Raw genomic sequence first — 20,901 nt, forward strand, 5'->3', positions numbered from 1 at the left:
TGTAGAAAAATGAGTTTCAACATTTGTCTCTAATTTCCCCGAAACTCTTGTTTCCTAATTGAGGAGGCATTTTTGTAATTAAAAAAGGGATTTCCTTCTTGATTTATGTTGTGTTGCTGACAGGAAGCTTCGTTAGAGAGAAAGTTGGTATATGCTGGAAGCATTATTCCTGAACGAACCCAGCCAAATGTGGAGTAGAGTAGAAATTACATAAGAGAGAATGGGGTTCGGGAAGGACTTGTACTAGTAATGCACATTGCACAAGCATCTTTGTCTCCGCATATTCCAATTCCATGCACAAACCCAAGGACTTGTATTCTATTCAACTCGTGTTACACGGTATATAAGTTGACTTCTGAACCCTGATTTGAGAGTGAGAGCAGGGTGCGCTTCAAGTTGAAGTTCTCAATCTGATTGCAAAGGAGAAAATGGGTGATAATGGTAGGAGTAGGATCCAATCATTTCATTTCAATAATGTTTTTGCTATTGTTAAATGGTATTCTACTTGTTTTTGGTTTTGATCACAAACACAGATTCGCTCTCCGAATTCCTCGCATCTGCAGTCGACGCTGCTTGCAAGGCTGGTGAGGTTGTGTCCCCACTCCACTCTCTCTCTCTCTCTCTTTTCTTTTGTTTTGAACGTAAAATATATTTTTTCATTGCAGATTATTCGGAAAGGTTTCTATCAGACCAAGAACGTGCAGCACAAAGGACTGGTATCCATTCATTCTTTCTCTCCTCTTTTCTGCTTCATTTCTTTCCAATAACTCTCTTCACCTTCATTGGTATGCACATACATGCACAGGTTGATTTGGTCACTGAAACTGATCAAGCATGTGAAGATCTCATATTTACTCATCTCAAGCAACTTTACTCCACTCATAAGGTTCATTCACCTCTCCCTTAACTTTACACACAATTAATATTGAGTTGGTTGGCCATTGTAAGGTCATTTTATGTTGGTTTTCTTTTTAGTTCATTGGGGAGGAAACCACAGCTGCTGGTGGCAATGCAGAACTTACAGATGAACCCACGTGGATAGTTGATCCTCTCGATGGAACTACTAATTTTGTGCATGGGTAAATCAAATATCCATCTAATGTTTTCATTGATACATTCATATTTTCATATCATATGGATTGACTATTGGTCTGCCTTCTTAGGTTCCCCTTTGTTTGTGTCTCCATCGGTCTTACAATTGGGAAAGTTCCTACAGTTGGCGTTGTTTACAATCCAATAATTAATGAGGTGAGAATCTTTCCTTTTGCATGACTGGGTGACCCCCAAACTATTCCAAATTCCCTGACGTTTTAATTATTTTTGGTTACCATGCAAATTCAGATTGTTTGTGAAAGCGGTCAATTGATTTATTCTCTTCTTTTATCAACATTATTTTCAGTGACCTTGAGTATTTGTAATGGTTTGTTGAGGACTACATACAGACATTGAAGTAATTAATTTAGGACTATGACAGTCTATAATTTAATTTTCTATTAGCAATATTGGTATGAAGACGTGGATTGTTTTGATTTATTTTCCTCCCTTGCTTATCTTAGTATGCAAACTGAAATTTTAGATTGCCATGTGTAGCTTTTCACTGGAATTCGTGGGAAAGGTGCTTTTCTAAATGGGAACCCTATAAAAGGTGGGTCTTTTGTTCTCTGTCTTTTGATTGTTATTGTTAATTGAGTTTGGTCACCTCATGGATATGCCTTGAAATTTTGCAGTATCATCACAAACTGAACTAATGAGCGCTCTTCTTGTGACTGAGGTATGTCCCCTCCTCTTATTGTGCATTAGTGAAGCATTAAGTTGCGAGAATAAGTTGCTCCAGAGTATCAATGACAAATATCAATGTAATGGTGAAGTAGCAACCCTCTGACCTATGTGAAGAGTTCCTGATTTAAAAAATAATTAGTATACTCATAAAATTCACACGGCAAAGATGCTCAAATCTTGTACATTTGTAACTTGATCATTTTGGATTTATAAATTTTGTATGCTCAGTTTTTTTTTATATGCTTTGGAAGCATGCTCTGGTTATGTTTTATTTTGCTACTTGCCTCTCAAGGATTCCAACTTCTAAACACATGCCTGATATATTTGAAACCTTTGTATTCATGAGCTTGTGCAAACTTAGAAGGTACAAAATCTAAACATTTTCCTTTTCTTCAGGTAATAACTGTGACATGTTGAAGAAAATATAAGAAAGTAATAAATGAATTAAAGTTTGTCTTTTCTGGGAGACAGATTATACCTTAATTGCAAATATGATCACTTAACAGATTGTGACGCCAATGTCATTGCTAAGTTTGCTTTAAATTGTATCCCCGGTAATCCACTAGTGTAGGCCTAGTGGGATGGGCGTAGGGGTACAGGTAGTTTGCATGATGTGTTAAATTCAAATTTCATTGCTGCCTATTGTACAAAAATAAATAAAAAATTGCATGCCCAATGACTTGCCTCTTTTGTTCCTGCACTATTGTATTTTCTGGAATACTAACTTGAGATGGGATGACCCAAACTCATCAATTCACATTCATGAGTACTTGGGTCAGTTTCACTGTAAATGTTTTAAATAAAGATTGATTTGAAATTCATCAAGGCTTTTCATTTTTAATTTCTGAAAGAGCAGGTTGGAACAAAACGTGACAAGTTAACAATAGATGCCTGTACAAATAGGATCAATAGCTTGCTTTTCAAGGTAAAACTAGGTCTTCTTCCTATTGGAATCAATCGGACTAAAGTTTGATATGGTTGTGCCATAACCATGCCTTTAATATGATTAGGTGAGATCCCTTCGAATGACTGGCTCCTGTGCTTTAAACCTTTGCGGAATTGCATGTGGAAGGCTGGATGTATGCTTTGAACTTGGCTTTGGAGGTCCTTGGTAGGAATTTAACATCCCTCTAAATGGTGGGCATTATGATAATATGATACGTTCCTAGATTGACATTTGACACAGTCTCTTCCTTTTTATCAGGGATGTGGCAGGCGGTGCTGTCATTGTTAGAGAAGCCGGAGGTGTTATATTTGATCCGTAAGTGACTTGAATTAGATGCTCTACAAGATAATATGTTATGCTGTTCTAGAGTGTTTGAATTGTTAGGTAGTAGGTATGCTATTTTTTTACCTGCATGGATCTTCATCTTGTGGGCATTTATGTAGATATCGTTGTATAAACATGCAATGTGGGAAGAAATTTATGCCCTATTGGCAGTCCTTTTTATTCATTATGCATATGCTTCAAAGATTTATACGTCAAAATCTAATGTTTGTTCGTCTGCTTCAGGTCTGGTGCAGATTTTGACATCACATCTCAGCGGGTGGCAGCTTCCAACCCTTTCTTGAAGGATGCCCTTGTTGATGTTCTGCACCAAATCGTGTGAGAAGCTTACTATTAATCAATGACAAGGAGAAATTGAGTCAGCCTTATGTTAATTCATTTCCCTTTTGTTAAAATGCTTTGAATTGTGGGATTCATGGCGTCAATTATTTTTCTAATTCTCTTGTGACCTTACCAAAATATTAGTATTTATTCTTTATTTTTTTTCTCCAAAAATCTCACATAGGTAACGATGCAACTTGCTTTAAAATAATTCCATCGCATAGCCTATGAGCTGCTGCTTCAACTTGTCAATGCTCTGTTTATTCTCATCCGTAACTCCTTTTTGAATTTCATGTTATTTAATTATTAGATGGCTGAGTCTTTTGTGGTTGGTATTTTTTGGGTAGTTGGTACTTGGTATGATCTTACAAATAAAAAAAATTGTCAGAAATATGAGAATATTACAAGCGATAAATTATAAACTATTATAAAGGGAGTTGGCGTGCGTGTCTGCTTCCCGGTGGACCGTGTTTGGTTTACAATTTCATAATATATGAACACCGATGATTATATAATACAAAATAATTGGTTTGGTACAGAGAAAAGACAAGTTTGAAGAGAATTATGTTGAGAGAAGAAAGAATTACAAAAATCCAGTTTTCTTGATGGACGGGGAGGGGAAATAGGATAAAAGAACTCAATGCTCTGCTTTAGTCTGACCAAGTCTATTCTAATTGAGGATGGGTCAATCATTGTGCCCCTAAATGTGCCATGTTCAAGGAATCTGAGCTGTATGCTATAACGTTTGAACTTTTTTTTACAGCTATAATTAAATTTAAAGCTTAAGCAACTTTTAGTAAAATTGGGTCAGAAGAGTTGTTTCAATCAGTTAGTTACATCTTTATATTTTTTGCTTCGGCCATTTCTTATTATGTTGTTCGGTTATTTCTGACGCTTTATCAAAGTGAGTTGAACCAATAAATTTATAGCCTGAGTTTTTATGATTTGATGAGTCCCTGACTTAGTTTTTAATATTCGAGTCCATGTTCCGGGGGAAATAATTTTAAATTACTGCAATTTATTAGTAGTTTGCAGAAATACTTTAATACCAAATTCATGGTCAGATTTCCTTCATTTGCTTAGCCACAAGCTGAAAAAAGAAAGAGAAAGGTTGTTCCCCTAGTAGAACGTAAAAGATATTTGAAACTCAAGATATCTAGAAAAAGTAATATATAAGTAAAAAAATAATTAATAATAAATACAAATATTCTTCAAACAGAAACCAATACAATGTATAACCTGAACCTGAAGTAACAGTATGGATTAAACCAGACTCTGAGTCACTTCCCTAAGAAAGAATTGCCTCAAAACTGAGACTCTGAGCAGCTGGAGTATCCTTAAATTAAATACCCTCAACATTATACAAAGGAGAGCAACAATAAAATGCACACGTATAGGAGTAAAAATGCATAAAATTACAAAAGAAACCAATATATCTATCTGGCTACACGTCATATATTCATATCCTACACCTGTTGTGGCCTAGAACCGTAGCCATTAACACCATTTGCTCCGTGTGGAATTTTGTTCTCTGACTTCCTCCTCTTGAAGACAATGATCCATGTGAAAGCTTCCAAAAAGACAGCAATGCCACCCAATGCTCCAATAATGCCAATGTACGCATGCTTCCAGCTATTGTAGCGATCCCCTACGTAAATTTCTATGGTGTCGAACCCTTTGAAAACGTTGACGACACTGATGATTATGGTGGCGTATCCGACCAAGTGGTGGTACACATTCCAGTACACTCTGTATCTGTGGTCCTTGTTGGGCCTCAAGAACAGCGCAAACACCTGAATGAACCCAATCACATACATAGGTTTCTGTCAGTACCATCACACTAGTAGAGCATAACATTAATTAAGAAAACAGAAAATGGCATAACTAAACAAAACACGAAAACCTCGTACCTGAAGAGTTCCAAGGCAGACGAGGACAATACCAAGTGCTCTGTGAGTGTCATACTCAACACCCTCGGAGTCACTGCCGAGTTTGAGACCGGTGCCGAATCCAGAAACACCAACTATGTAGGCAGAGGCTTGGCAGGTGATGTGAAGATAAAACCAAGCAGGGTCTGCAGATTTGAACACCTTCAAGTACCTTGCGATTATGGCACCCGTTGGCATCAATATGCCCCAGCTCACCGCATTTAGCACTCCATGGGTCTGAAATTAATAATCTCCACACTCAATCTATCTCTTCAATCTTAACTTAAACAACAAAATACAATACTATAGGAGCTTGTTTGATTCCCTCGCACAAAAAAAAGTGCTTTCTAACAATCTATTACAAATTGTAAATTGTTTCCAAAATTGAAAGATGCTTTCATCAACCTCTTCTTCTGATTTCTTTAAGCGTTCTGTTAAAATGCTCATGAGCAAAATTTTAGAAAACAGAATGTGCCCAGAAGACGTTTACTTTTAAAATTTAAAAAACAGAAAGGTGCCATGTATGTTATGATGGAAAGCATGAAGCAAAGAGAGGCATAGTTATAGATATTGACGTTGAAGGAAAGCATAAGAAAAGATTAATTGGTGCTTACGTTTCTTCTTTTCTGGCGTGAATTTCCGGTTGCCTGAGTGGAGGAACCAGAGAGAAGGTCCAAGATTTCTTTGGAGTTTTGGTGGGAAGTCTCGTGGCTATGCTCTTGAGGGGTAGTGCCAGAGAGAGGACCATCTTGCCAGACGTGGACCAAGGAGGAGGTCCCGTTTGGAAGTGTGAGAGTGGCGAAAATGGTGACCTGGTTGCTCTCAAACGTGGCACTCAACCCGGACACCGGATAACTGATAGCTCCCTCTTCCAACGTTGTGCTGGTGCTGGCTATGGACGAGGTATAAGCCCGTGGGCTTCCATTTGACTGAGGAATAGCCACCAGGGCCTGGGCACCGATCATGGCTGGGTCGAGGGTGTTTCTGGGATTGATGGCCCATGCAACCCACCTGTTGGTCGAGGTGATTCCGGCGTGTTTGAATGCTATGTCCAACCTGCCACTCGCCTGGTCGTACGTCCAGTGCAGGTAAGCTGTCAACTGTGGAAGATCACGACATGTGGCAAACACCCTGTTTGAGAATGTTTGGTTTCTGCACGTTTGAGCTGAGGATGTCACTAGCACACAACTCAAAACAGACAAGCCCAACACTACCCTCAACATGCTGCTGCTGCCCATCATATCCCTTGCTGCTGCTGTGCTTGAGAATCTGTATTGGCTTGGGATTTCAAAACTCAAAAGAATAGTTTAGCGTAGCCTTGTTTCTTGTGATGTAAACAATAGCTTTTAGTTGAAGAATGGAGCAGGTGGTAGAGGGAATGAGAGGGATTGAGAGGGACGGAGAAGGGAGGATTAGTTTACTTATAAGAAGATAAGAGTTGGTGGGTTTTGGTGGGCGAGTTGTTGATGTGAAAGGATGAGATTAGAAAATTCTTCCAATTTCTTTTTTATAGCTTTTAATTCACAAAGAAAATGTTTATTAAACAACCATCGTGAGTGCGAGAAAGGAAGAAAATAATAATAAATAATTAATTTGATCGATGACTTAGTGTAATGAAAAAATAATTTTTTTTGCTAAAATATAATCAGTTGTTAACCGATTAAACACTTAATAAATTTAATGAGTTATGAAATCTTGGACGCCAATCATAAGAATTAACTATCCCCGCCCAGCGTGCGGAAGCTTCCGTTTGGTTTGATTTTTTCCAAGGAGAATCTGTATTCCTACTTCCCCTGGTTGACAACGTTTGTCTATCATTTTTTAAAACCAACCAGTGCTTCTAAATAAATAATAATTGATTTGGCAAAGTAAATGGAGTATTATGCAACTTTTACGTCATTTTAACATGCTTGATTTTTATGAGTGGAGCCTTTTGACGACCAGAGTTTTTAGCCGCTTTACCCAAACGTTTGAGCGTAAAGTGCACGACGTGCCTCCATAATCTGAACCTCAAGACAAATACGAATTAATGCCTTTTATTTCTCTTCATTGAATTTCATTAGAAAATTTGCTTGCAAAATATTAAACTTTCCTCTTATAGTCTACTCTTAATTAAATTTTTCTTCTTATAGTCAACTCTTAGGGACGTTTGTTACAATTTTCATGGTTGAAAATTGTATTTCTGGAAATCATTTCATATATTTTAGAAATAACTAAAATCTGTTTAGTTTGAAAAAAATATTCTCAAGATATTTAGATAAGTCTAGGAAGTCAAAGAGTACTTATTTATCCCATTCAATAATCTAATAAAAGAATAATGTAATATTTTATTATAATAACTTTTTTTTTCAAACTCGTGAAAGATAAATTCTCAAATTTTCATGAAAATAATTTTGTAAAAAAATAGATAAAAAAATTCATAATAAATATTATTTAATGGAAATGTTATCTTTTACAAAGCAACCAAAGCATGAGAAACTCTTTATTTCCCAACATCAAAATTTTGGAAAAATAAATGTTTTCCTTGTATCAAACAACCCCTTAGTTAAAACTTTTGAAAACTTAGTGGATTAGAGATAAGGTCTATGATTTTGTAATTACTCTTTTTGAGTTCAAGAGTTTTTCCTACTTTAAACTGGGACTTCCTTTCCTTCCTCTAATTTTTTTTAAACCATAAATAAAAAATCTTTTGATCAATAATATAAAAGTAGATAACTGTTAGTATTGTTCAATGAATACATATTATCTTTGGTTAATGGGAAATGAAAGCAATGGTGGATAAATAAATTTGTAAAAATTGACAAATAATGAAAAATAAAATAAAAATAATAAAAACACCAATAATATAAAGGTTTAATACATTAGTAGGTCACTGACTTTTTAAATTAAGTTCTTAAATTAAAAAATTGTAATTGAGTCATTGATTTTTTACAATATTTTAGTTAGGTCCTTGAAATTATTTATGATAGCTTGAAACTGCCACAAGAATAATAATTTGTTGTGATTTTACTAACACTCATTCAAAAATAAATTCTAAAGATTCTCTTATTCAGTAATGAGATCGAATCCAGATTTATAATATAGGAATAAATTTAATTGTTAACATGTTTTAATGCAAAATAAGATAATTAGTGAACAATTAACAAGAATAAGTAAACTAAAAATGACGTGGAAAAGTTCGGTAGTGTTTTCCTCAAAGTTTAGTCTTATGTTGTGAATTTAAATTAACTCATTTTTCTTAAGAACATTTTTAGAAATTATTCTTGAATGAGTGGATTTTAGTTAGTTATTCCTAAACAACAACATTTTAAAGAGTTATTCTTACTTTCTTAAATAATGTTTCAATATTTAATGAAAGTAAGAATAACTCTTTTTAAAACATTATTGTTGTATTCGACAACATGTTGTATCCTAATTTTATATATTGAACATTTAGTTATTTATTTATTTTTAAATATTTATTAATTTTGATTTTAGATTTAATTTGATTTAATAATTAGTCAAAAATATTTTTCAATTATCTTAAACCACTCTGTTGTAATATTTTTATGGCATACTTGATTTTCTCAATTGCTTATATGTTTGAATCTACCTTTTCATTTTTTTATAAATTGAATTTCAATAATTTTTAAAATAAAATGCAATGATTAAAAAAATATTGTATCAAAATATAAATTTTTTATTGGAAATTTAAAATATAATTTATATATTTAAGAATATTTATTTATTATGAAATTTAATTATAACATAACTTATGTATTTAAAAATATTGATATATTATAAATTCTAATTATATATAAAATAAATATTTATCTTATATATAAGCTAAAATGCTTGTTAGATGATATATAAATATCTCAATCATTATTTTGAGTTTTCAAATATACATTTTATATTTTTTTAGATGATGTAATTATTGTATGCGTTATTGGCTTTATGATATAGCCAGCATAGCTGGCTAGGTACCCCGATGCAAAAGACTCCAGTCGCGTATCGGTATGCTTAGAGACCAAGGGATTGAAATTTTTTCTTTCGATCATTGATGTCATATACGGTGTGGTAGTGGAAGTTTATCACTTATGTTAAAAATCAGTGATCTAATATATATGATTATTTTGTTGAAAAGTAGGAGCATTATTACTTATTAGCTTATGCTTCAGTTTCAAGTCTCAGTTCAAATCATATACAGTTTATGGGAGGTAATGCTTGTATTTTTCAAATGAACAACCACGATAAAAGTGAAGTGGACCTCAATAAAAGTAATCTCTTAAGAATAAGTCTGCGGAACAATGGCAAATAACCAATGATTACATGGTTTTAAAAAATGGATAGTTATATCCATACATCTCGTTTTCTTGTAATTCACTTCTATCTCATTTTTTTTTATATTTTTTTATCACGTCACATGTTATATCTATCTTTTTTTTTTCTTCCTATTTTTTTTTTATTCCTCTATCCCAATTCACCTTAAAGTTAACCCACCCTAAAGTGGGGTGGACATTTATAACTTTCCTAAAATATTACTCTATTTGAATTTGGTATTTTGGTCGCTCAGAGAGTGTCAAGAATCATCCAATGCTATACCATCCTTACACCTAAAATTTTTCTATTTGATCCACATGTTGTATTCCTGTTATTTTAGTGTTATTATGTTGCTGCCAAAACTTAAGTAACATATGATTTTTTTTTTAATGGGTAGACTTGAGTAGCATGAAATATTGGTAGTTTGATGTTGGGAGGACCAAATGCCTAATATAAATGAATGTTAAGATGAACATGCAAGAACACGAGGAATAAAAGACGAAACGAGGTGTGTTTGATGCATGTTGGGTGTGCGTGCGACGTGTGTGGGAACATGTTAGTAAATTATTTTGTTTTCTAAGTAATAAACATGGAAGAATATCTCCAAAAAAATGGAAGAATGAGAATACAAATGTATTAGAATAATTATTATAAATAATTAAGCTACTTTTATGAATAAAAAATGCGGTCTCAATTTATTTTGTGAACTAATAAATTAGTTGTACATGAAAAATTCAAGTAAGGACCCTCCTAGATCTCAATCACGTTTTTATAAAAATAAAGAAGCTAAATTCTATTTCTTTCTTGATAAATATCACGGTTAATTATAAATAATATAGATTAAATATTTTCAAGTAATTAGTTAGTTTAGTTAGTGATTATTTCTCTTAAAAATCATTATTTTATATGAAATGTTTATTAATCGTTAAAGAGAGGGTCAAAACTCGAAACACGCTGGCGTACGTGTGGAATAGGATCCACCCTGAGTCAAACTGGTTGATCTTTTCGTTGTGGGACCCAGGTACACACTCGCCACCAGTCGTTACGCTGCCGTTTCTTCTTATTTTTTCATTACTACTTATATTTCACACGTGAGCTTAAATTATGAAGAAGTCATTTGTGGTGTACAGTTTTGATACATTTTTAAATATATTTTTATTATTTGATGAACACCGTATAAAATAAATATTATATTAATCATAAAATATAATTTATTGCACCTCATTCCAAATTTCCAATCCCAACAACACGAATTACATTTATATTAATATACAACAACGCATGTTAGTTAGTAAAGAAAACAAAATGACAGCAAATATGTATAAATCGGTGAATATGTCTTAAAATAACTAAACTTACAAAAAAAAATTATAAAAAAATGCTCCTTGCTGGTGTTATTTTTAAATATAATTACTATAAGAATTTTAAACAAGTAATAATAAAAAGTTATAGTAACTCAATTGATTTTTTTTATTATTATATGAAGTGTAAACACACGGTGTGGTCTTCAATAGAAAAAATGCAATGCCTTCATAAAGAGATGCTGAAGAAATATAAATGCAATGCAGAATGAAGAAGAAACATATTTATGTTTTTTAAAATAAAAAAACAATTCACACCAAATGAGAAATGTACGGTTTAATAAAGATGTGACGGGGCATCTTATAATCTTATTATATATTTATAACGTGTTAATATATACAAGATCAAGTAACATCATATGTTAAATTTAGTAAAATAGTATTTTCAATATTTTTTATTAAAAGTAAATTTATCAATAAAATAATTTAAATGTTTGTAAATATGCAATTGAATAAAAACAGCTATATTTTAAATCACATGTAATACTTTTAAACAAAATGAAATAATAGCATATCGATTATTTTTTTATTTATGTGAAATTTTGTGAACTTAATTTGTTTCATGCAATTTCGAATTCAATAGATTGAGAAAACTTCCTTTTAATAAAAATTTATTGAATGTGTGTGATTTTACTAAGTTTGATACTTAGTATCATTTGATTCTCTCTCCCAGGCACACACTTATGCAGAATTTGTTAGTGTATATCCCCTTTTTTTTCTTAAGATTACTTTAACAACTTATACCGAAGTGTATTTTAAGAAAATTAAAATCATGACTTATGAACATATTGTTTTTAGAAAGAAAAGATAGAGGAGAGAAAAAGAAAGTGAGGGAAGAGCAATGGCAAGAAGAGAAAGATGAAGTTGCATACTTACATCATTAGACTATTAATTTAACATTATTTTTAGTCCGCAAATTGGTTACTGAATCAGTTACTTTGGTTCCTAAAAATACAATGGTACAATTACCGAAAATCATTGTGAAAGCATCCTGAAATCTTCATTTTGATTATTGTGAATATGTCTACCGGAGTTTTGTTTTTTTAAAAATAAAAAATAAAAAAAACATGTTTATACTGGGCAACCATGTTGCTGCCAAAGTTGCAGAGCTCAAGACATATGATACAGTTGCTAATGGAAAAAGTGAATTGTTAACGACAAAAACTAACTTATTAATGAAGTTCAGATTTAAGAATTTGTTGGTCATTTTTTTATATTTTAAAAACTACTAGATAACAGGACAAGCTATAGAAGGGATTGCAAAACAATCAAAGGCGGAAGAAAAAATATAAGATATTGTGTCACAATTTCAAGGATCAAATTAAAATAAAACAATGATTTATACAAAGAAAAAATAAATATCGAATTATGCTAGTTTAAGTTATATTCAATTTTACACTATTTATTAATTCTTCAGTGAACAAATTTTTATCTCAAAACCCAATAGTGTAAAAATAGTTATAACGCATTGTAATTTTTTATATTTGTAGATTAATCATTAATCTTTCATCACACACATATTAGTGTAAATTGATATCTCACTCTCATCACCCACATTTATTGATGTAGCACATTTAAAGGTTAAAAATTTATAATATGTTTAAAAATCATGTGAAAAATGACCTTTGAAAAAAAAATACTTTTATAAAAGAATCAAAATTCTTGTTTCTATTTTTATTTTATTTCTATTCATTAGATTTGTGTTTAATATGCTTTGTAATAGTTTCAATTACAAACCAAAATCAAACATGCCATTAGTACTTGAGGCTTTGGCAGGTGCAGCCATGTAGGGTAGTGTACAAGTTTGACTGCTTAAGAAGGTTTTGTACTCGCTCGACACTGGTGGTAGGATAGTACAAGTCTGAGGAAAATCTTTTAAAATAATATGCTTACAGCATACTAGTAATATTCTTTTATAAATAATACAAACAATTAAAAGCCCTCGTTGCAGTCAAGTCACCAGTTTTTTTTTTTCACATGTATTTTTATTCCGAGATAATTCTATTCAAGTTATTATTGAATATTAAATGTGAAAATCTCTTTTTAGTAAAAATTTAAACCTTAATTCATCGTAATATATGGAAGACTAATTCATTTTCTTAAGTTTTATTTTTATATAATTAAAATTTATAATAAATATATATATATATATATATTTAAATAATAATTAGATATATAATTTGAAAAGTGAGGTTTTCATACTTTTAAATTTTCACTTTCTTAATCAAATGTTTTTAATATTTTCCCCTTTCTAGTACGAATCACATATTATCTCCACCACTAGTAAAATTTATGTTATTGTTTCATTCTCCTCAAACTACTCTTTTTTATCTACATATATGATTTGTACCAAAAAAAAAATCTACATAAAAAAATCTACATATTTGATCTTCTTAATTATTTTCTTTGAATGTACCATGTTTTATCTCCATCCTAAATTAAATTTATATATTAAAATATGTTTATATAATATAAACTTGAATTATAAAATAATATCAAACCCAAATAAAAATCTCATACTCTCCTCTCTTTTTTTTCGTTTGAACTGCGAATTTCAAATCAGGTGTTCCGTTGCAAAGTATCGTATGGGTTCAAGGTTCGCCTAACATCTTCATCTATCCATTTCCATAGTTGTTGCCCGATTGCTAATCATATTTGAAACAGTCAAGGCCTTTTTTTTAATCACTAATAGTTTTTTTCTGTTAAAAGAGTTTTGTAAGGGAAAGATAAAGAAGGGTAGAATTTTTGTTTTAAACTAATATTTACTAATTTGATTATTCTTTTACTTATAAAAATAAAATAATAGATCAATATAAATTTAACATTCCAATATTTTGTTTATTTTTATAAATAAATTCCCCTCCCCTCTTTTTCCTATATAAGTTTTAGTTTTAATCAGTATCCTTGTTTCCTAGAGGTTTCAATCCACAATTTAGAAAAATGCATTATACTTTTATAAGAACTTGATTTACGTTTCCTATTCAATTTATTAACAATTTTTATTGTTAAAACATTATTGGGCCTATATGTAGGTGCATATGGGTTACAATTTACATTACGGGCTAAGTCAATAAAAAGAAAACAAGTATCCTAAAAAAAAAATATAAAACAAGTAATTAGCATGATAAAAAAAAACGCAACACCATTGTGATTTGGACTCGTTCACGCTAAGACTTGGCATGAGAGGCACTCTGCATGAAGTTTTCAAAGAGGTCTGATAAACACAACATTCACAACTTACAAGCAAGCTTTTCGGCTTATTACTTCAATCGATCGTGTAAGCAACGAAAGCTTCGCATTCTTTTATCAGTACACAGACAATGCTGACTTCATTTTGTTTTGTTAAAACTGGGATATATACATGATTAATTAAAAGTTATAAGATTTGTTTGATGATTCAAAAGTGTCAAGGAGATCTAAGGGTTGAAAGGAAAAGTTGGAGAGAATTTCACATTAACATTCTAATAAAAACTAACAATTAATGTTGACTATTGATTAAAAAATAATTTATTAAAAATAATATTATTTATAGGCTTTGTCGATATTATAGGATGCAAATTTTTTGTGTGAGATTTGTTTTAAATAATCTTGTTTCATAAGTTATACCAGCTGATTCACAAAAATTATATTTCAATTATGGATAATAGTTGGACAACCTCACTAAATCTTGCAACAACTCAAAAAAGAAGAAAAACGAGAGGCAAGTAGAAGAAGTGAGAAGACAAAGAGACAACTAGGTTTTATAATTCTCGAAAAATCCAAGCAAAATCTATTGATTTCCCACCATGAGCTATGACCTTGAAGGTTATGAACCCATCATGAGAGTCGCAAACACCGAAATGATGTGAAGAACGAAACATTGCCCTTGGGGTTTAACTCTGCCACTCTTTGGGGTTTTATGACCAGACATGAAAAGACACGTGTATTCCCTCCACACATGACTTACCATGAGGCATTGTCCAAATTTTTCTTTTTAGGATCCCACAACCTAAATGAAAAGTCATATTTCATCTTGTGGAAAAAACAATGACCTCGTCTGACCACATGCATTACATTAATTGATTGAAATCGTAACCCTAAGGTCTAACTTTTCGCACACCTTGTTCATAAAGACAAGTTGATCATGACACTCATTTCTATAAAATCACATCAGTAATAAAATCAAGTCAACTACAACAAAACGCGCTTCAATGAGACAAATTGGAACACCTCTCAAGAGCTTATCCATAACTTATGTTTGATGTGAAGCTCTTTTGTCCATTTTTGACTTAGTACTTGAAGGGCTTGTGTATTGTAAAGGTCCTACTACAAGTCAGTTACAAGTAGACCCCCGATCATCACTGTCATCGTGGCAATCGACCACCAATATCTAATATTGGCCTTAGTGGGTTATGTGGATAACTATCAACTTGGTAATGGTCCTGAACTATTAATAGGTGCATGGCAACAAAGACAAGTAAGTTACATTCATTATCTCACTAGAACTCATAAAATATACACTAACTTGAACGTTAAAGTCATTTTTCAGATATTCACTCTCACCATAAGAAAATAAGCTTACACTAGGGCGAGGAAGACATCGGTCAAATCAAAACCACCTGAAAAGTGGTTAGAACACATTTTAATAAAAACTCAATTAACATTGATTGCTGATGAAATAAATGATTAATTAACAAAATATTACTTTTTTATAGACTTTGTCAATATTGTAATAAATAATTTGTGTTAGACTTATTTTAAATAATCTTGCTCTCTGATATATATATATATATATATATATATATTTGTTATATATTTGTGTTTGTGTTAGACTTATTTTAAATAATTTTGCTCTCTGATGCGTGTGTGTGTGTTTTTCAAACCATGTATTTATATTTTGTATAATGATTAGTACTTTACTAGTAGTACTCTCGACCCTAACTTAGTCCAGCTTGATTGATTTCTCTTTTTGTACTTCTTCCTCTGCTTCCTCTCATCCATGATGTTACCCTGATCCATGGCTTAAGAGCTCAAGATGGTCCATAACAGCCCGACCTGGAGATTTTCCTAAAATGTGATTTGCTTACTTAAATCCTGCCTAGGGTAGCTTTGCTATTCTTAGCCGGTCCCAAGCCCGGATAAAAGGAGAGGGTTGTGTTAGGCTTTCGACAGCCAACGTTAAACTTTGTCGAATCTCTATGACATGGATCAATTACGTAATAATGTGAATGCTAGGTCGTTGCCCGGAAGCAACGCGCTGTATGGCTCGAGTACAGTGTTAAAAGAGTAAGGGCCGCTGCATCGCCGCCCGGATGTAGTGAAAAGTAAGCAAGGGTTCCCACATTTTCGTGAACGGGTGTGGGTAAAGAAGCTAGTTCATGACAGGAGGATTCGCTTTGGTACATGGAATATAGGCACACTTACTGGAAAATCTATGGAAATAGTGGATGTTATGGTGAGGAGGAAGATCAATTTTATGTGTCTACAAGAAACTAAGTGGACAGGTGAAAAAGCGAAAGAATTAGACAACTCGGGATTTAAGCTGTGGTATACGGGAAAAATCAGATCAAGAAATGGGGTAGGGATTATTGTGGACAAGGAGTGGAAGAAGGATGTCGTGGATGTAAGAAGAGTAGGAGATCGTATCATAGTCTTAAAATTGGTAGTGGGACAGGACACCTTTAATGTTATTAGTGGGTACGCACCTCAGGTTGGGTTAGCAGAACACTTTAAGGTAAAATTTTGGGAGGATCTAGAAGGGGTACTTCAGGATATACCCCAAGGAGAGAAAGTTTTCCTAGGAGGGGATCTCAATGGACATGTAGGTAGCGTGGCTAGAGGTTTTGAGGGGGTGCATGGGGGTTTTGGCCTAGGGGAGATGAATGGGGAGGGTAAATCCATCTTGGAGTTTTCGGAGGCTTTGGATCTTTCTATAGCCAATACATGGTTTAAGAAAAGAGAGGAACATCTTATCACTTACAAAAGTGGAGGGACATGTTCTCAGATAGATTTCTTCCTTATCAGGAAGTCTGATAGGAAGTATTGCTTGAACTGTAAAGTTATCCCGGGAGAGAGCTTGACTATCCAACATAGAGTTTTGGTTATGGATGTAAGAATTAGAGATAGGGCAAAGAGAAGAAGTCCTCTGGTAGCACCAAGGATCAAATGGTGGCACTTGAAGGGTGAGAAACAAGGAATCTTCCAACAAAAGATATGGGAGAGTTGGTGTGGACAATCACAAGGAAGTGCAAATGATATGTGGAACAAGATGTCCCAAGAGATTATTAAAGTGGCTAAAGAGACGTTGGGTGAATCTAGAGGTTTTGGACCTAGGGGTAAAGAATCGTGGTGGTGGAATGAAAATGTTCAGAGCAAAATTAGAGTAAAAAATGAGTGTTTCAAGGAGTGGTCTAGGTGTAGAAATTCTGAAACTTGGGATAAGTATAGGATAGCTAGAAATGAAACCAAAAAGGCGGTGAGTGAGGCAAGAACCCAAGCTTTTGACGGACTATACCAAGCTCTAGGAACCAGGGACGGAGAAAGATCTATATATAGGCTTGCTAAGGGTAGAGAGAGGAAGACTAGAGATTTGGATCAAGTAAAGTGTGTTAAGGATGAAGAAGGCAAAGTCTTAGTGCATGAAAAAGATATCAAGGAAAGGTGGAAGGCGTATTTCCACAACTTATTTAATGATGGATATGGATATGACTCTAGCAATCTAGACACAAGAGAAGAGGACCGGAACTATAAGTACTATCGTCGGATTCAGAAACAGGAAGTAAAGGAAGCGTTGAAAAGAATGAGTAATGGTAAGGCGGTGGGGCCAGACAACATACCTATTGAAGTGTGGAAAACTCTTGGAGATAGAGGTCTTGAGTGGCTCACCGAACTCTTTAACGAAATTATGAAGTCAAAACGCATGCCGGAGGAATGGAGGAGAAGCACGTTAGTGCCAATCTATAAGAACAAGGGGGATATACAAAATTGTGCAAATTATAGGGGAATCAAGCTCATGAGTCATACCATGAAATTATGGGAAAGAGTGATCGAACGGAGATTAAGAAAGGAGACTCAAGTTACTGAGAATCAATTTGGTTTCATGCCGGGAAGGTCGACCATGGAAGCGATTTATTTATTACGGCGGGTGATGGAGCAATATCGCATGGCCCAACAAGACTTGCACTTGATTTTTATTGACTTGGAGAAAGCGTATGATAGAGTGCCTAGAGAGATTTTGTGGAAAGCTCTAGAGAAGAAAGGGGTTAGGGTTGCATATATTCGAGCTATCCAAGATATGTATGATAGGGTATCGACTAGTGTTAGGACACAGGGTGGAGAGTCAGACGATTTTTCCATCACAATTGGTTTACATCAAGGGTCAACCCTTAGCCCATACCTTTTTACCTTAATTCTGGATGTCCTCACGGAACAAATCCAAGAGATAGCGCCGAGATGCATGCTTTTTGCAGATGACATAGTCCTCCTTGGAGAGTCGAGGGAGGAGTTGAATGAGAGGTTGGAAACTTGGAGACGAGCTCTAGAAACACATGGCTTTCGCCTAAGCAGAAGCAAATCGGAGTATATGGAATGTAAGTTCAACAAAAGAAGGAGGGTTTCTAACTCAGAGGTGAAAATAGGAGACCATATTATCCCTCAAGTCACACGGTTTAAATATCTTGGGTCTGTAATACAGGATGATGGGGAAATTGAAGGGGATGTGAATCATCGCATTCAAGCAGGATGGATGAAATGGAGAAAAGCATCGGGGGTGTTATGTGATGCAAAGGTACCGATCAAGCTAAAGGGAAAGTTTTATCGGACTGCGGTAAGACCGACGATTTTGTACGGAACAGAATGTTGGGCGGTCAAGAGCCAACATGAGAATAAAGTAGGTGTAGCGGAGATGAGGATGTTGCGGTGGATATGTGGTAAGACTCGACAGGATAAAATTAGAAACGAAGCTATTAGAGAGAGGGTTGGAGTAGCGCCTATTGTAGAGAAGATGGTGGAAAATAGACTTAGGTGGTTTGGGCATGTAGAGAGAAGACCGGTAGACTCTGTAGTAAGGAGAGTAGACCAGATGGAGAGAAGACAAACAATTCGAGGCAGAGGAAGACCCAAAAAGACTATAAGAGAGGTTATCAAAAAGGATCTCGAAATTAATGGTTTGGATAGAAGTATGGTACTTGATAGAACATTATGGCGGAAGTTGATCCATGTAGCCGACCCCACCTAGTGGAATAAGGCGTTGTTGTTGTTGTTGTGATTTGCTTACTTAATTATTGGCATTAGACTTGAGAGTTGAGATTAACCCAAATGTTAAACACTCTATCAAAGGTTGGGATTCAAACCATAATAAGCTGAAATTAAATATCCAATCTAGAGTCTAAACATGGTTTAATGATAAAACTGGAATCAGCTATGCACATCCCGATTAACAGAACATATACCGCATTCCTTGACAAGATGTTGTTAGTCTTGTCTCGCACTCCCAATGCTCCGCACTTGATTTAATCATAATTTCCTTTTCGTCAAATGTTATTCTTTTGTGTTCAAATTGACATCTAATTAGATATTAATTTCTTTAATCTGTAACGTAAAGATATAAATCTATTCACCCAATAAAAAAAGAAGAGAGTATAGATATAAATCTTTTTTTAAAAAAAAAGTGAGAAGAGACAAGATACATGCAAGTAGGAACATACCCAATCTTTAAGAGACCTATATATAATTATATAGCTAATAGCGGTGCTGTTGGGGCTGTGTACAGCTCATAATGTTATAGACTGTTATATCGTTACACAACATAATAATTAAATTATTGCATTTTAGTCAACAGAAATGTCAATTACACATTACAAATAAGTTTGTATATGGTGCAAGATCTTTCTTATCCACTAAAATTAGACTCTATAATATTATTATATATTTATTTTGATGGTAGTATATATTAATTGTACATGCAAATCATCAACGTTGTAACTCGATCAACTACGTAATGCGAAAGCAGTACTCTATGGCCTTTTTTTTAATTAATCTTTTGGTCTTTGTATCTTTTGTAAATTTCTTGTTTTAGTTTCCAAGTATAATTTTTTTACCTTTTATTCTTTACATAAACATTTATTTTGTATTTTTATCATTATTTCTTCAATTTATAGCAGTTTCATACACCAGAATATAAAAAATTATTCGTATACGAATTAAAACTTAAACTTTTTAATTATAAAGACCAAAAAAATGGTATAAATATTATAAAGACCAGAAGATTAATTGATTCAACCTTTTTATTTTAGACTTTTAATGTAAAATATGTTTGTCTAGAAAACTACCTACTACTTTCATATAATAATAAATACCAACCTCCGCCTAACCCGACCAAGTAAAATCCGTTAGCTATAAGAGCACCCAGACACAACAAATTCAATTTAATATTTCTGCATTCTTTTGTTGAGCACGTTTCGAAACTTACTGCACTTAATAATAATCCATTAACTGTTAATGCAAAGCTACATTCTTTCTACTTACTGTATTTTTTATAATTAAGTGAACTATGTATGAAATTTATTAAATAGGAAATGAAACAAAAATATCTAGCAAACCGCTAAAATTTACAACCAATTATTTCAACTAGTATTCCTTGGCATTAAGTTTTGCATAGACAGAACTCGCTACGCAGTGATGCACATGCATGGTGTGCTACTGACTTGAAGAAAATTTATAAAAAGAATTATTAGTCATAATTAATTACGCTTTAAATCTTATTACCTTAAAAATAATAGAACTACTCCAACTACAAAGTAATGTAGTAGATGTTTTGGGTGAGAAAGGTAACGGGATAGTGGACGACGGGTCATTTTCGACCTGTGTGATTCATAAACGCTATTTTGACTTTCTATAATAAAAAATAATAGAGATAGATAGGGTACGGCAACACGTGGCTCTC

At 33.3% G+C, this 20,901-nt stretch overlaps 2 protein-coding genes across 3 annotated transcripts; one reads left to right on the forward strand and one right to left on the reverse strand.

Annotated features, from left to right (window-relative positions):
• Positions 1-95: 95 nt before the first annotated feature.
• On the forward strand, positions 96-3,640 carry LOC100790820 (inositol monophosphatase). Of its 2 annotated transcripts, none has more exons than XM_014777349.3 (12): positions 96-441; positions 534-584; positions 666-716; positions 806-886; positions 976-1,079; positions 1,164-1,248; positions 1,591-1,645; positions 1,728-1,771; positions 2,636-2,704; positions 2,790-2,890; positions 2,984-3,040; positions 3,293-3,640. In XM_014777349.3, the coding sequence occupies exons 1-12, from the start codon at positions 439-441 to the stop codon at positions 3,387-3,389; spliced, it is 798 nt and encodes a 265-aa protein (XP_014632835.1). In that variant the 5' UTR covers positions 96-438; the 3' UTR covers positions 3,390-3,640. The 2 variants fall into 2 exon arrangements, with proteins under 2 accessions (XP_014632835.1, NP_001242017.2); NM_001255088.3 differs by having other exon boundaries at positions 200-441; positions 534-589; positions 3,293-3,584.
• A 936-nt stretch (positions 3,641-4,576) lies between these two features.
• LOC100791878 (cytochrome b561 and DOMON domain-containing protein At5g47530) lies at positions 4,577-6,743 on the reverse strand. The gene is made up of 3 exons (XM_003529619.5): positions 5,931-6,743; positions 5,299-5,553; positions 4,577-5,181 (listed from the first exon to the last, which is right to left on the reverse strand). The coding sequence occupies exons 1-3, from the start codon at positions 6,555-6,557 to the stop codon at positions 4,855-4,857; spliced, it is 1,209 nt and encodes a 402-aa protein (XP_003529667.1). The 5' UTR covers positions 6,558-6,743; the 3' UTR covers positions 4,577-4,854.
• Positions 6,744-20,901: the final 14,158 nt, after the last annotated feature.

This window comes from Glycine max, chromosome 7, assembly GCF_000004515.6.
Source record: "Glycine max cultivar Williams 82 chromosome 7, Glycine_max_v4.0, whole genome shotgun sequence".
In the NCBI taxonomy this organism is placed as follows: Eukaryota; Viridiplantae; Streptophyta; class Magnoliopsida; order Fabales; family Fabaceae; genus Glycine; species Glycine max.